The following is a 12,994-nucleotide window of genomic DNA, read 5'->3' on the forward strand; positions in this document are numbered from 1 at the left end:
CCAAAGCAAATAGGTAAATGAAAGTTTCTCTGACAATAAGCATTAGCACAGTCTGGGGCCGCATATTTGGAGAGCGAGAGAATCCACTTAATATGGTCCCAATGGTTGCATAATCTCGTCTATTACGCCGCACTCTCACTCAACATGAGACGCACAGCCTTTGTGTCGGACATATTTCAACGCGTCGACTTCAAATACTAGGCTGGCCATTTCAATTTGACAAAATATTGCCGGTGGAACACACCCGATTTGCTACAAAGTGCCGTTCCATCACCAAATGTCTCACAGTAAATTGCCGGACTTTTCTTTCTTCAACCCTGACGAAATCGAGAATACAAATTAACATATGATTAACGTGGATCAAAAATTCGCTAAACAAAATGGCCTAAATGGAAAACCAACTTTGACGGCAGTTATTGAATAGCTAAGTATCCGACCAGGGACTTTCAATTCCAATCGTAAGAGTTGCTTGCCAAGACAAAATACAAGGGGTATTCATGCGATGATGCGACCGAAGATGATGCACGATATGCACGTGACTCATACATTCCAAAGAGCGTGAAAACTGGTAAGGGATCACTTGCCGTTGAGATTTGAAGATGTCTGCATTTTTTTTCAATTTCAATCTCGAATAACCAGAATTATTAAATTGCATGACTTTGAATACTCATATCGTGTGAGCTGCATGAGGAATGTGTGTAGAGTCTAAGTAGTGTCTTTTGTGTAATAATAAGCGGCTTAGACGACAGGCATCTCTGCATGCAAAAAATAAGCTAAGCCAGTAGGGACATGAGTCCACATCTCGCGAGAGATTAATAGCTGTATCCACGGCCGTCTTGACCTGCATTTCTGGTGTCCAATGGCGGATAAGAGGGCAATAAAGTAACAAGTAAACCATATTGTCATCTTCGAACGGGTGGTAATCAGTGCCTTTTGGCACTTTTGGTTTTTGCGTGTGCAGTGCAAATGTACATCAAGACATGAACATTTGATTAACATTTGCATGCTTTTTCGATGGGTACCCCCTTACACGGAATATCAAGTCCAACAACCAAATTAGATAGCGACTTCCCATACAAATAATTGCGCTTATATGAGGCTTCAGCGGTTGCTATTCCTGGTGCTGTGCACTTTGGCATCATCTGTCCTTGCTGAAAAGGTATGTCTGACGAGGTTTTCGCCTCAGTTCTGCACGAGCATGTACAGTAAACAAGATTGGGATGGGGATATCGAGCCTCACATCGAAGTGAATTTACAATATTTCAAGTCAGGGGATGATAATGTGCATTCTTCTCTCTCTGTCGTCATATTTGAATACAGCGATATGGATGCGTTGGGAGTGAAGGTATCCGATTATTCTACACACTATCTGTGCTCCGAACAGCTCGTTGACCAAGGGTTATGTGATACTAGTGAGCTGCATCAGTTCATTGTCAACAAGAACGTTACTCCGAAGGCCGAGGTATTGTCCAGTGTTCTTACCAGTTATGGCGATAACGGCTTACAGTACAAGATATTGAAAACAGGCTACTACTGTGTGGCGTGTTCGTCTCCACACGGTTTGGGAAAATCGCCAAACAGATATCTGCTCCAGGTAGACTTTCAAAATTCTTTTGGAAGTTTGCCTGCAGCAGAGATCCCCAAGCTGAAGTTTCATGGCTTGCTGGCTGTCCTGTATGCGGTCAGTTTGTTTGTGTACCTGTTCCAATTGTTCATGCACAGGTCTGAGATTCTCGTGATACAGAAGAGCCTTGCCTGGCTTTTGGCGTACCTAACGCTAGAAAGTATCTTCACGTGGTCTTTTTTTGCTTTCGTGAATCACAACAAAACCAATTTATTACACCCAACAGGGGATGAGATCATGTTTTACCAGATATGCGTGTCTTTATTGAGTGCGTTCAAAATACCGTCTGCGCTTGTTCTTTTGGTTCTCATCTCTGCAGGTTACGAAATTGTGTTCCCCAAGTCAAACGGAAAACCTGCGAAAACTGTGAGACTTGCATGCGCTATTGGTTTTAGTAACCTCTTGGCTGGTGTTCTTTTTTTCGCGTTCTCATGTTTCACCGTATCCCAGCCACAATCAGGTCCCGCTGGCCGTGGTTTCGAAGGTGATGACTATGAGATGGGGTTGTGGTTCCTAGGGATAGTGCGTGCTATTTCTTCCGTTATATGCTACTACATGGCCTTATCAGCCCTCTGGGAGATTAAAAAGCTGCTGGCGGAAGACAAACAACATGCAAAATTGAAACTGTACCAGAGGCTTTTCTGGGTATTGTCTATATCTGCATTGTTAATGATTAGTACCGCCATAATCTTGATAATGTTGAAGATCAACAACTCGTTCACTGCACTAAAGACTCTCAGCAGCCTATTCGATTTTTGTTCGTCTTGCCTCTTCTTCGCGGTATTCACCTGTGTTGTCTTTTTGTTCAGACCCAGCCATGAATTATACCTTTGGGCTTGCAGAAATAAGGTGCCTGAAAATGAGTTTTCTGAGGAGCCACATGTCGTGGCTAGTGGAGGCGAAATTGAATTTGACGATCTAGACGAACAGGAGAATGCCCAATTGATGAGTTCTTCTGGAAACCCACTAGGTGATACACTTGAGTTTGATCTCAATCGGGAACACCACAAGGGCGAACACGCGCAAATAAGTTCGCCTCCTCCTAGCTATAGTGAGGTTCAAAACGATGGCTCAGAGGGTCTGGACTTTTCTTAGCAAATTCATTGCACTGCTTCACATAATGGAACTGAAAATACTGATATGTTGTAGCATTCTTTGTAGTGGACATGCGAGTTGACGACAACAGGACTATGGGTTACTCTAACCTAAGCTATTGAATATAACAGTCAAACTAACATGACGAACATTATTGTCGAACTACAAGAGGATTTCAATAACTTTGAAGATTGCACTGACCGCTCAAGTTTTCAAAAAATTGCTGGTTCCATAGCAATGTAATCCATCTGTATTCTTAACAACAACTTTTTGTTAACTCACAATTTTTTGGAAAAAAACCAATGTAATGAGAGCTCTCTTAAGGAACGCTGAACTAAGCCGCCAATCAAACATTATAATTCACTATCTAGGATCACTCTCCCTTCAAAACCTTCTCCGTTTCGAGATCGGTATCCTTCCACAGAAATGCAACCAACAAAGTGGCGACCAGTTTGAAGATGTGACTGAACGATCTGGTGTTTTCAATCTTACGAACCACACGTCTTACAAACCGAACATGGATCCTGTGTTCTCTAAACCCAAAGAACACGATTGGCAAAAGAATCAGCATCACTGTTGCTAGGAACCTCTTTGCAGTTGCTTTTCTGCCGTGCATTTGCAACTCAGAGTAAGTCCTGATAGAGAAGTAGGAACCAGAAATAAAACTTATCACGTATTCAATGAACAATATCAGTTCAATAATTCCCTCAGCCATCCCTCCAATCAACTCATAAGGAAAGAATGCAAGTTCAACATCGGATATACACCAGCTGATCAGAGAGGAAACTGTCACCAATCTTATAAACCAAAGCATCCTTGTATCTTTTAATTCTGATATAAAAAGATAGCCCGAAGACATCAGGAGCAAGTTGTATAGAACCCAGGCAAAAAAAATGCTGAGCGAGACCCGAGATCCAAACCGTAACAAAATTCCGGTAAAGCGGAGATTGTGGCGGCCATCAATATTCAGCATTGCCATGTGGCTGGCCGTGACAAAGCAAACCAAAGAGTTGCCAAACATGAAAATCAGGATTCGGAGTTGGATCTCCCCATTTTTGAGCGAAGAATTGGATGACGTGATAGTATTGTATTCCTTGGTCGTGTTTCTTCTCACGAAAAAAACATAGTAGAAGTACAACAAGGAACTGATGGCGTAGAAAGAGCCAAACAAAATGTAGATATGCATGTACTTGTAGTCCTCTTCATCCAGCTCGCCATGAGGATTCCGAACAGCAACATCTAGTTCCAAGAATGCCCTTTCCGAGCAGTGGAAAGTTGCAATAATGCAGTAGGTTTCATTAAATTGAATAGGATGTTCAGCGATGAGATTGTCAGGAGTGAGTGTAAGGGATGTAATCCAAGACCGATTCAGACCTCTTTCCAAAACTTGATCCAAACTGTATTGTTCAATTTCAGGCTTATAGGGTTTTTTTTCTTTGGAGTCTGGGTCATTTAATAGAAAATAGGTATATCCTTCTAATTCACTTGAGGTGAAATCCACAACCTCGTCTATATCTTTGTCAAGTTTGACAACCTTCAAGTCCTCTTCGGTCATGATCAAAACATCTAGGTCCCACACTACAGAGGCATTCTTCTCATTGAACGTGTCCACTTCCAGGGCTCTCACCCGAATGAGTGGTTCAAACCCTTGTGAAAGAAATAGCGCAGGTGTGTTGTAGATAGGAACGGAGTGGCGTAATTGCTCCGTTCGATTGTTCACCATTTCAAAATGAAAGGGAGTAGCACTGACCAACGTGCTCATGAGCATCAGATGTATTATACATCTTGTGTATCCAAACATCTTTGAATAATGTCACAGGACGTAAATAGATGCATGCCAAGGAAGAAGAAACAATAAATAATAAGGAGGTTTAAAAGCGATGCCTGGTCGAAGACGCATCAACTAGTGCACGTGACAAATAACCGCGAAACCTACGAAAAGGCGTGAGAAATGGCAATGAGAGCTTTTGTCAATCAATTCAACAAATGATGCTTCTATACGACGGCTATGTTAATCTCGAACTACAAAGATTCAGGTCGCCTCAAATACTCATGTCGCATGAGCTGTTTGTTGATCTTTGGGTAAATACACCGAAAAGTAGTCTGCACTCAGTGCAATAATCAGCTGCTCACAGGTCACACATCTGCATGCATACTGAGCTGAGGAGGCTGGACCAATATCACCTAAAAAGCTACACAAAAGCAGGTCTGCGATTCAATGCTCTGTCACAAATCAAATGGACACGACGAGTTTCTTGGCGGACACTCCCTTCTTCAGCTGTTCAAGAGCACCCTCGATTGCTTCGAGCCCGCTGCCAACGACCTCGTGTTTCGGTGCTGGTACAAAGCTGCCATTAGAGAGGGCCTCAGGTAGATAGGTGTTGAATATGTGGCCACCAACTTCATTGTCCTTGATGTCGCTGCAGAATATGAATTTTATCCGTATGCCGTCCGGCAGTGAATCTGGTGGCCGCATGGCAAGCGCCACGGCTTTGTCGCCCGGGACATTAGCCACGAGCTCGATACAGGCATCGATAGCTTCTTTGCATCCAACTGGATCTGCTCCAGCAATAGCCAATGCTCCTGCGCAGGTTTTTCCGGTGAATGCGGCCTTCAAGTCATCACTTATGGTGCTACTGTGGTAATCGAAAGCGGCGGTAGCGCCCAGGCGTTGCACGTATTCGTAATTTTTGGGAGAACAAGTGGTAATTACCTCGTAGCCGGCGGCAACACCCATTTGGATAGCCGCACAGCCCACTCCGGTAGCACCTCCCCAAACCAAGATCGTCTTGCCTGTTTGTTTGCGGGCAGAAGGGTCGGCCTGCGGGAACTGCAGGTCCAGGTAGTCTGGCATGAACAGACCACAAGCGGCAGTCGAGACAGTCACGGGCAAACCTACAATGTTCTCGTAAGACATGGCGTCCGGGATGGTTGCAGCCATGTTGTCGTCCAGCACGACATAGTTCTGGAAGGCACCCCGGGGGTTTAAGTCGCCCCCGAAGGAGCCTCCCAGACCAGCAACGTGGTCGCCGAGCTGGAAGCCCTCCACGTCGGGTCCAACAGCCACAACTTCGCCGGCAACATCAAATCCAAGTACTACGGGAAATTCGAGCCAAGGAAACAGGTCTTGACCCATCATCTGGAGGAAGAAGTCTGCCTGATTCACGGCAACAGCACGGGTGCGAACAACGATCCGGTGAGCCTCCGCAGTTGGAAAGGCAACCTCTTCAACCACTAGTGGCTCATTCTTACCCTTCAGCAGGAGGGCATAGTTCGAAGGCATTATAGTAGATGGCTTTAGATAGATTACGCCTAGTGGATAGACGATGTTGGGAAATGAGCCTGAATGGTGAGTCCAGCAATGGCGAGCATTTATATATAAAAGCCCCTGTCGGACCCCGCGCCTTAAATCCGTCTCATCACCGGAGATAGGATATAAAAAATCGCTATGCACTGACCTAATGACAATATGAATAGTTGTGAGGCATCCAGGAGTTTCTAACACAATCCTCGAGAAACTAAACTTGAAATTTTCGTTTTGCCTCCCCGAAGGTGACGGCAGTATTTTAAGACCCTTCTTACCGGCAGGTCGGATGCAATTTTGTGGGGAACCCAGATTGGGCAATGCACAAGTCGCTGTCCCAGAGCCAAGCCACTTCTCCAGATCCAAGCCACTCCCTAAACGTACACCTTATGATGATTTTTTGCATTAAACCCTATTATGACCAACCAAGCATGAGGGGAAGTTTGGATCCAGCCAATAGTTCAGGGAGAACAAATTTCTTTTCTGGACAAGTCTATCACGCAGCAGCAGCTTGCGCACGGCAAGATGACAATCATGAGCCGGGATAGTTTCAGGACTGAGTTTGATTCTAGGTTAAGCCTGCACTAAAAACCAGATCGGCGCAAACATGATACTGATGTCACATATTTGATGTCAACCCAATATGAGGGGTGTAAGGTTTTCTGATGTTGGGTCAATGAAACCCCTCTGCGAGTGCTGGTAGAACGAGAGCACACAAGAAAAATGGCTGCCAAGACCGGGTCTGCATCCCGGTAAAATGAAATTCAACCCGGAAATTTCAAATTCGTCCAATGCCTAAAATGCACCCTGGAGTTCGAGACATCAAACACCGAGATGCTCCGCTACGCGCACACAATGCACTCAGGAGGCGGAGACATCAAACACCGAACCTCTCCGCTACCCCGCACACCCGGCTTCCAAGCATACTGAAAGTGGCTGATGAAGCGCTAAAAATTCCCTTTTCCTGAGTGTTGGGACTTTAAATTTCCCGATTTACCCCAGAAATGTACAGGCAAGATGTTGCATGACCTGCAGCTCAATTACAGGATGTATATATTTGGGACAGCTCCTCGTCTGTAGCGAGTTTACTGGCAGGTTTCCAAAATTACATTCCCATCTTCAGAACCCAACATGGCTACTACTGAGGCCATGAAGAACGAAAGTCCTGCCGAGGACACTACCGTCCAGCAAACCGAGGAGCACCAGCTTGCATCCGTCAAGTCTTTCGATTTTGATCAACTAGAAGCTGCTGCTCATGCGCAACAAAAAATCGAACACGAACTCACGAGATGGCAAGCAATCAAGGCTTATCCAAAGGCATCAGCTTGGATTCTGTTTATGGTTTGGCTGATGATATTGGTGGGTTACGAAGGCCAAGCCGGAAGTATTGTGGTCTCCATCCCGCAATTCAGACAAGACTTTGGACACTGGTATGAAGACCAATATGTTTTGGAGACGAAATGGCAATCCGCTATCTCTGGTGCTCCACTTGCGGCTATTGCGTTTTCATCGATGACATCTTCATGGTTCGCAGACAGATTCGGAAGAAAATGGATCATTGTTGCCGGTCTTGTCGTTTCCGTTCCTAGTATCGCTATTGAATTCGTCGCGACTACAATCAATGTATTTATGGCCGGAAAAATGGTCAACGCGTTGTGTTTGGGTATTTTTTCTACAATGGCAATCAGTTATGTATCCGAAGTTTCGCCTTTGGCTTTGAGAGGTTTGGCTGCAGGTGCATGTTCGCTCTCATTGTGCATAGGTCCCTTCATCTGTTACCTTATCAACAATAAAACAGCAACTTACACATCGAGGATGGCATACAGAGGAGTTTTCATCCCACAGTGGGTATTCTCAGTCTCATGCCTTTTTTTTGCGCCATTCATGCCTGAGTCTCCTTACTACTTCATTCGAAAAGACAGAAACGAGGATGCCTTGAAGAGCTTGAAGAGATTATACACCCCAACTCAAGCATACCAACAGTTTGCCATCATGAAGGTGACTTACGAGGAGCTCAAGCTGATTACACAGTCATCGACCTACCTTGACTGTTTCAAGAAGAAGGATATCAAGAGAACTTTCACAATTTTGTTTGCGTTTTTTATGCAACCAATGTCGGGAGTTACCTTCATTTCCTCGTATTCTACCTACTACTTCCAGTATGCAGGGTGGTCTACCCAACGTTCATATCAGTTGAGTTGTGGCGGTCAGGCGTTATCGATCACTGGTGTCATTACGTCTTGGTTCATCATCGATAGATTTGGACGCAGACCATTGATGCTTTATGGTATCACTGCTTTGACTGTGTTGAATTTGATTGTTGCCTGTGCAGGCTTGAGCGAAAACAACTATGGTGCTATGGTAGCTGCATCCGCATTCATGGTGATGTACAACTTCTTTTATAACCTCGGTATAGGTCCCTTGCCATATATCATGGCCACAGAGGTGTCTTCTGTTAGTTTGAGAGCAAAGACTATGGCGCTTGCTACCCTTACAAACTATGCATTCCAATGCATGTGGTCGTTTGTTTTGCCATACATGTTTAACGCAGACCAGGCTGATATGGGTTCCAAGATCAACTTCATTTTCACGGGTATGTCATTCTTGTCGATTTTTGTGTTCTACTTCATCCAACCGGAAACCGCTGGAAGGTCTTTTGAAGAGATCGACGAGTTGTATGATAAAAACATTCCCCTAAAGGAGTGGAAGTTATACAAGACTCAGAAGCAACAAGATAGCGACAGGTTCTATGACGATTTGAAGCAAGAAGTTTCTCACGTCGAGTATAATTCTGAGCCAGAAGTAGCTTGAAGCTCCGGCCCAAGATATTGAGTACTTTTTGGCAGTTTTTATTGTTGCCCTATAAATGTTTTAGAAATCAAAAGTACCGTGTAGCCGATTACCACGGATGTAGGAGCTGATAAAGCAAAAATGTGGGGTTTCATCATTTGAGCCGCTCATGCATGTGCAGAGATATGCGGGTTGATGACTCTGTGTGGCCTTTCGGGATAATTGAAAAGTGTGCTCCGGTGTGAGAGCAGTATATTGAAATTTTGATGCTTTATTTTGAGTGGCCTAGTGTGTGATACAGTTATATTGCTGACTTGATATAAAACTTATCCCTGTAGTTTTTTCGTAACGCTGCCAGTTATTTTGGGTACTTTTTTGCTATTTTTCAGTTTTCCTTTTCTTTAGGCAATCAGGTGAATCGATAGATTGTATGGTAAATTATTTTGCCAGTTGATTGCTACATTAGTCTAAATGTTATCATCTACACTCACTTCAGAACAGTTTGATCAAATATCCTGTATTTACATATACTGTAAAAACCTAGGCCGTATGAGTTTTAAAGGCTCAGATATAAAATACCATATTATATGGGTGCATCTCCAACCTTACAATTTGTTTGTTTTCAGCCAAAAGCTTCACGGTGTCTGAAGGACTCGTCAGGATCAGAAAGTAGAAAGCCACCTAAGTGAAAGCCTACAAAATAGCCGTAAGCAGAACAAATCACGAGGCAGCACCAGTGCCGCTATCTTCGCCAGTACGCCAGAGTTCGCTTGGGATCGAGTGCTGAGGGATGAGCATGTAATGAAATTAACACCGGAAATGAAATGACAACCGTCCAGAATTTTCACCTTCATCATGAGCTTCTTGTTAAGCTTAGGATAGACAACACCGTAGCCAAGGGCAATGATCAGTAGCAAAAACAGTGAGAACGAGGTCTCGAATGAGCTCAGCAAAGAAACGTAAAACACGTAGAAGCTGATGGCACCCGATAACGGATACTTCCTGTTGTTGTTCTGGACATCAAAAAGCGACCACGTGAAGATGCTCTTCACAGCCAGGACACAAAGAGCCCTGCCAAATACTTCTGCAACATTTTAATCGCCTGAAATGACTCAGTGAGAGGCTTATTCTTCTTTACGCTATCTATTATCTGCTCCTGCCATCTATCGCAGCAATATTGTTCCATGGATCTCAGGCTTCGAGCGAAATTAATCCTCTACAGCATGTTGGGAATACGTAATTGTCCATCCATTTTTGAATTTGATCGATTATCTATGAATATTATGAAAAATCATATATACTGAGATTTTAAGATTTATGACTAGAATAAGTTGCTCCTTCATTTATAGTATGATATAATATAATATAATGACTATTATATGTATTATTGTTGTTGGATGTCTTTGAATGTGGATTTCAGTTGCGGGATCATGATACTTTTTGCTGATTGTAAATATCAGCATAAGAGCCTTCCTCATCTCGCATCTTTAGTTGTTTTTGACGTGCATTGACACTGCTTTCAGTGTGACAATAAGATGATATTTTTACGCTGCCCACGGGCTTTAGACTCCCTATTATTGAGAAACACTTACAACTTTCGGCTAATAATGTTAGTTTTTAACTCGCCTCATACAATATATGGATTTACCAAATCTACAGTTTTTTTCTGTAAATGCGGACGAGAAACGACTAAATTTGAGCGCAAGAGAGGTGGTTTGGTGCATAGCAATTGATCAGCACACGGAGAGATACAAATCAACAAGGTTTGGACAGTTTGCCCCTCCTACTTTCTCTAACTAATCTGAAAGGAACTACTAGCCAAACACACCTGCTCACCTTGAAAACCGAAAACAAATGTTTGTAGCTTTCAAGTTTATGCTTGCGTCGATCATAATGGGCATGCCAATTAAGCTAAATCGTGAATTGTTACTAGAACTGAACTCAGAAGAAAGGAGAGACTATCGCGAGTGTATTCTCAAGATTCTAAAATATAATAACATTGCTATTGAGCGTTATACTGAACGCACTAACAATGAATGACTCACTCGAGTGATGCTATTAACGGGGCCATATTGTTTGGGCTGAAACCAACAACTCATGGTCGCAATATTGCCTCAAAAAATGGGCTGCACGCCAAGCTGCGGACATATACTAACGATTGAAATCTACCGATAAATAAAACGCCTCAGAAGATCCAACAGCTAGTCCCCTTATTTTAGTAAGCGTAGCATACATGAACAAAAGAAGTAAGAGAACAGATAATGAGTCAGGTAAGTGCTGCAACGATCGAGTTCATTTGGTTAGCTCAGAATGATGTCTGGCTATGTGACAGACTGCGCGATATGAATACCGTTAGCGTTGATGTTTTCGAGATGGGGTGCTTCTCGAAATTTCTCACGTGATCGAGCACTCCCCCTTGACACATTCTGTTGAAACTTTCCTTAAGACTAGGAACCCGAATCTGCGTTATGTCCGGCATCACTATATAAATACCCCCTCCTGTTCACCTTTTCCATTTAGATCCCGATTTGTTGAAGGAAAGCGTTACTGCAATAGACCAACTGCCTGAATCACACCTAGGATGCTGCCTCTGGCGGTTTTGGCAGCGGCGTTTTTAGGATCCGCATCCGCTCTATGGGATGATGCCCTATTCGCAACCGTTGAACGCACGAATGGGGCACTGAATTGCACCAGCCTTATTGAGAACTATCTCAGCGTTATTATAAACCAGCGTGTTCCTAACAATGAAGATTTTTTTGAGGCCTTTGTTTGCGTAGATGAAGAAGGTTATTATTGCAGCTACGTTTCCTTTGAGTTAACACCCTATGAGCGGCTTACTCCAGAAGAGTTTTACGCTCAAGTCATGGCTGATAGGGAGGAAGTACAATCATGACTAGCGGCCTATCAGATAATGTCAACAAGCTAGATAACTGGCAATCCAGATTTTCAACCACAGAAATCATTGCATGCGGCAGAGGATTGATTTTGCTCAAAGCCAGAGATCCCCCGAAAAATATAGCTGCGATGGCAGGAGTATATCATATATAGCGTAAAGAAAAATATGTCTCTCACTGGCCATAAACATGGTTACCAGCAACGTTATAATTTGTATTTGAGACATCATCGCTAGTGTAATTCGGGGATTTTAAACTGAATTCACTGTTGATTTTCCTCTTTTTTTGTAAAGTTTTTATTGAGTCCACTCTAGAGTCGGATAGATCCGTTTTCATTCTAGAATGTTGTATGCATACGGGGTATTAATGGATATGTCACTGCCCCAGGCGTGCGTGCGTCGATTTGGCTCAATCTTTCCATTTGCAACACCCTCAAAAGACCGGCTGCACGCCATTCTGCACGTCGAGCTGCAGTCACTTACCAACCAATGAAGACCTCCGCAAATTTCGCAGCTTTTCTATCTTCATGATCAGACGGGGGGGGCGGGTGGGGCTGCGGAAAATTTCAAATTATTTTTAACAGCTTACTTTGGACAGCGCTTGATGGCTTTAACGTCTATTTGCTGTCTTTGCAGAATTAATATCTTGTCTATTGTGCTGGGTAAATTTTGAGGATTTGCATGAACGGTAGGGCTGCCCAAAAGTGGTGTCTGTGTCGGTGCTGGTAGTCGGTAACCCGTCGGTGTTTGCCCCGAAACCCCGAAAACCAAGGGAGAGCTCCAGAATCCTTCGGTTTTGATTTTTTTGAAACTCATTTAAAATCAATTTTGGAGAATGATTCCAATTGCTCTTGCCTCAAGTAGTTCAAATATGTTATAAAACTGGTAATTAAATCTGTTTTAGAGTAATATTTTACCTTAAAGAAAGTGGATGATAACTCAATTATGGAGAATCCTAGATTTTGTAGCATATGAATCAATGGATCCCTGGTTTTATCCCATTTACCTAATTTTCTATAAATTATTAGCCACACTAGAGTGGTGTTTCATATAACTTCAAATGTAATGTCCGAAAAACGCCAAATATACACGTGATTCTCGGAGAATGTTGAAAGGGTTTAAGCCGCATGCTTAGTCTAGAAACGTGCGGCTCATTGTGCGGCTTTCTATGCAGCAGGCTCAAACACTGAGTTGAACCTCGAGACATGACCTAATGCAGAGATTTCAACATGCATAACCATGAGGTCATGTAGTTCATTAGTCACCTTCTTGTGATCGAAACGGTATA

General features: G+C 43.4%; 6 protein-coding genes across 6 annotated transcripts; 4 read left to right on the forward strand and 2 right to left on the reverse strand.

The window, feature by feature from the left end:
• Positions 1-1,093: 1,093 nt before the first annotated feature.
• KUCA_T00004734001 (uncharacterized protein) lies at positions 1,094-2,719 on the forward strand (the record flags this gene model as incomplete). The annotated part of the gene is made up of 1 exon (XM_022601501.1): positions 1,094-2,719. The coding sequence occupies one exon, from the start codon at positions 1,094-1,096 to the stop codon at positions 2,717-2,719; it is 1,626 nt and encodes a 541-aa protein (XP_022460740.1).
• A 373-nt stretch (positions 2,720-3,092) lies between these two features.
• On the reverse strand, positions 3,093-4,520 carry KUCA_T00004735001 (uncharacterized protein; the record flags this gene model as incomplete). The annotated part of the gene is made up of 1 exon (XM_022601502.1): positions 3,093-4,520. One exon carries the CDS (start codon positions 4,518-4,520, stop codon positions 3,093-3,095), a length of 1,428 nt encoding a protein of 475 aa, XP_022460741.1.
• Positions 4,521-4,952: 432 nt separating this feature from the next.
• Positions 4,953-6,002, reverse strand: KUCA_T00004736001 (uncharacterized protein; the record flags this gene model as incomplete). The annotated part of the gene is made up of 1 exon (XM_022601503.1): positions 4,953-6,002. One exon carries the CDS (start codon positions 6,000-6,002, stop codon positions 4,953-4,955), a length of 1,050 nt encoding a protein of 349 aa, XP_022460742.1.
• Positions 6,003-7,154: 1,152 nt separating this feature from the next.
• Positions 7,155-8,834, forward strand: KUCA_T00004738001 (uncharacterized protein; the record flags this gene model as incomplete). The annotated part of the gene is made up of 1 exon (XM_022601504.1): positions 7,155-8,834. One exon carries the CDS (start codon positions 7,155-7,157, stop codon positions 8,832-8,834), a length of 1,680 nt encoding a protein of 559 aa, XP_022460743.1.
• Positions 8,835-10,667: 1,833 nt separating this feature from the next.
• KUCA_T00004739001 (uncharacterized protein) lies at positions 10,668-10,853 on the forward strand (the record flags this gene model as incomplete). Its single annotated transcript, XM_022601505.1, has 1 exon — positions 10,668-10,853. One exon carries the CDS (start codon positions 10,668-10,670, stop codon positions 10,851-10,853), a length of 186 nt encoding a protein of 61 aa, XP_022460744.1.
• A 541-nt stretch (positions 10,854-11,394) lies between these two features.
• On the forward strand, positions 11,395-11,706 carry KUCA_T00004740001 (uncharacterized protein; the record flags this gene model as incomplete). The annotated part of the gene is made up of 1 exon (XM_022601506.1): positions 11,395-11,706. One exon carries the CDS (start codon positions 11,395-11,397, stop codon positions 11,704-11,706), a length of 312 nt encoding a protein of 103 aa, XP_022460745.1.
• Between the last annotated feature and the right edge of the window lie 1,288 nt (positions 11,707-12,994).

Source organism: Kuraishia capsulata, genomic scaffold, assembly GCF_000576695.1.
Source record: "Kuraishia capsulata CBS 1993 genomic scaffold, Kuraishia_capsulata_scaffold_5, whole genome shotgun sequence".
NCBI lineage: Eukaryota > Fungi > Ascomycota > Pichiomycetes > Pichiales > Pichiaceae > Kuraishia > Kuraishia capsulata.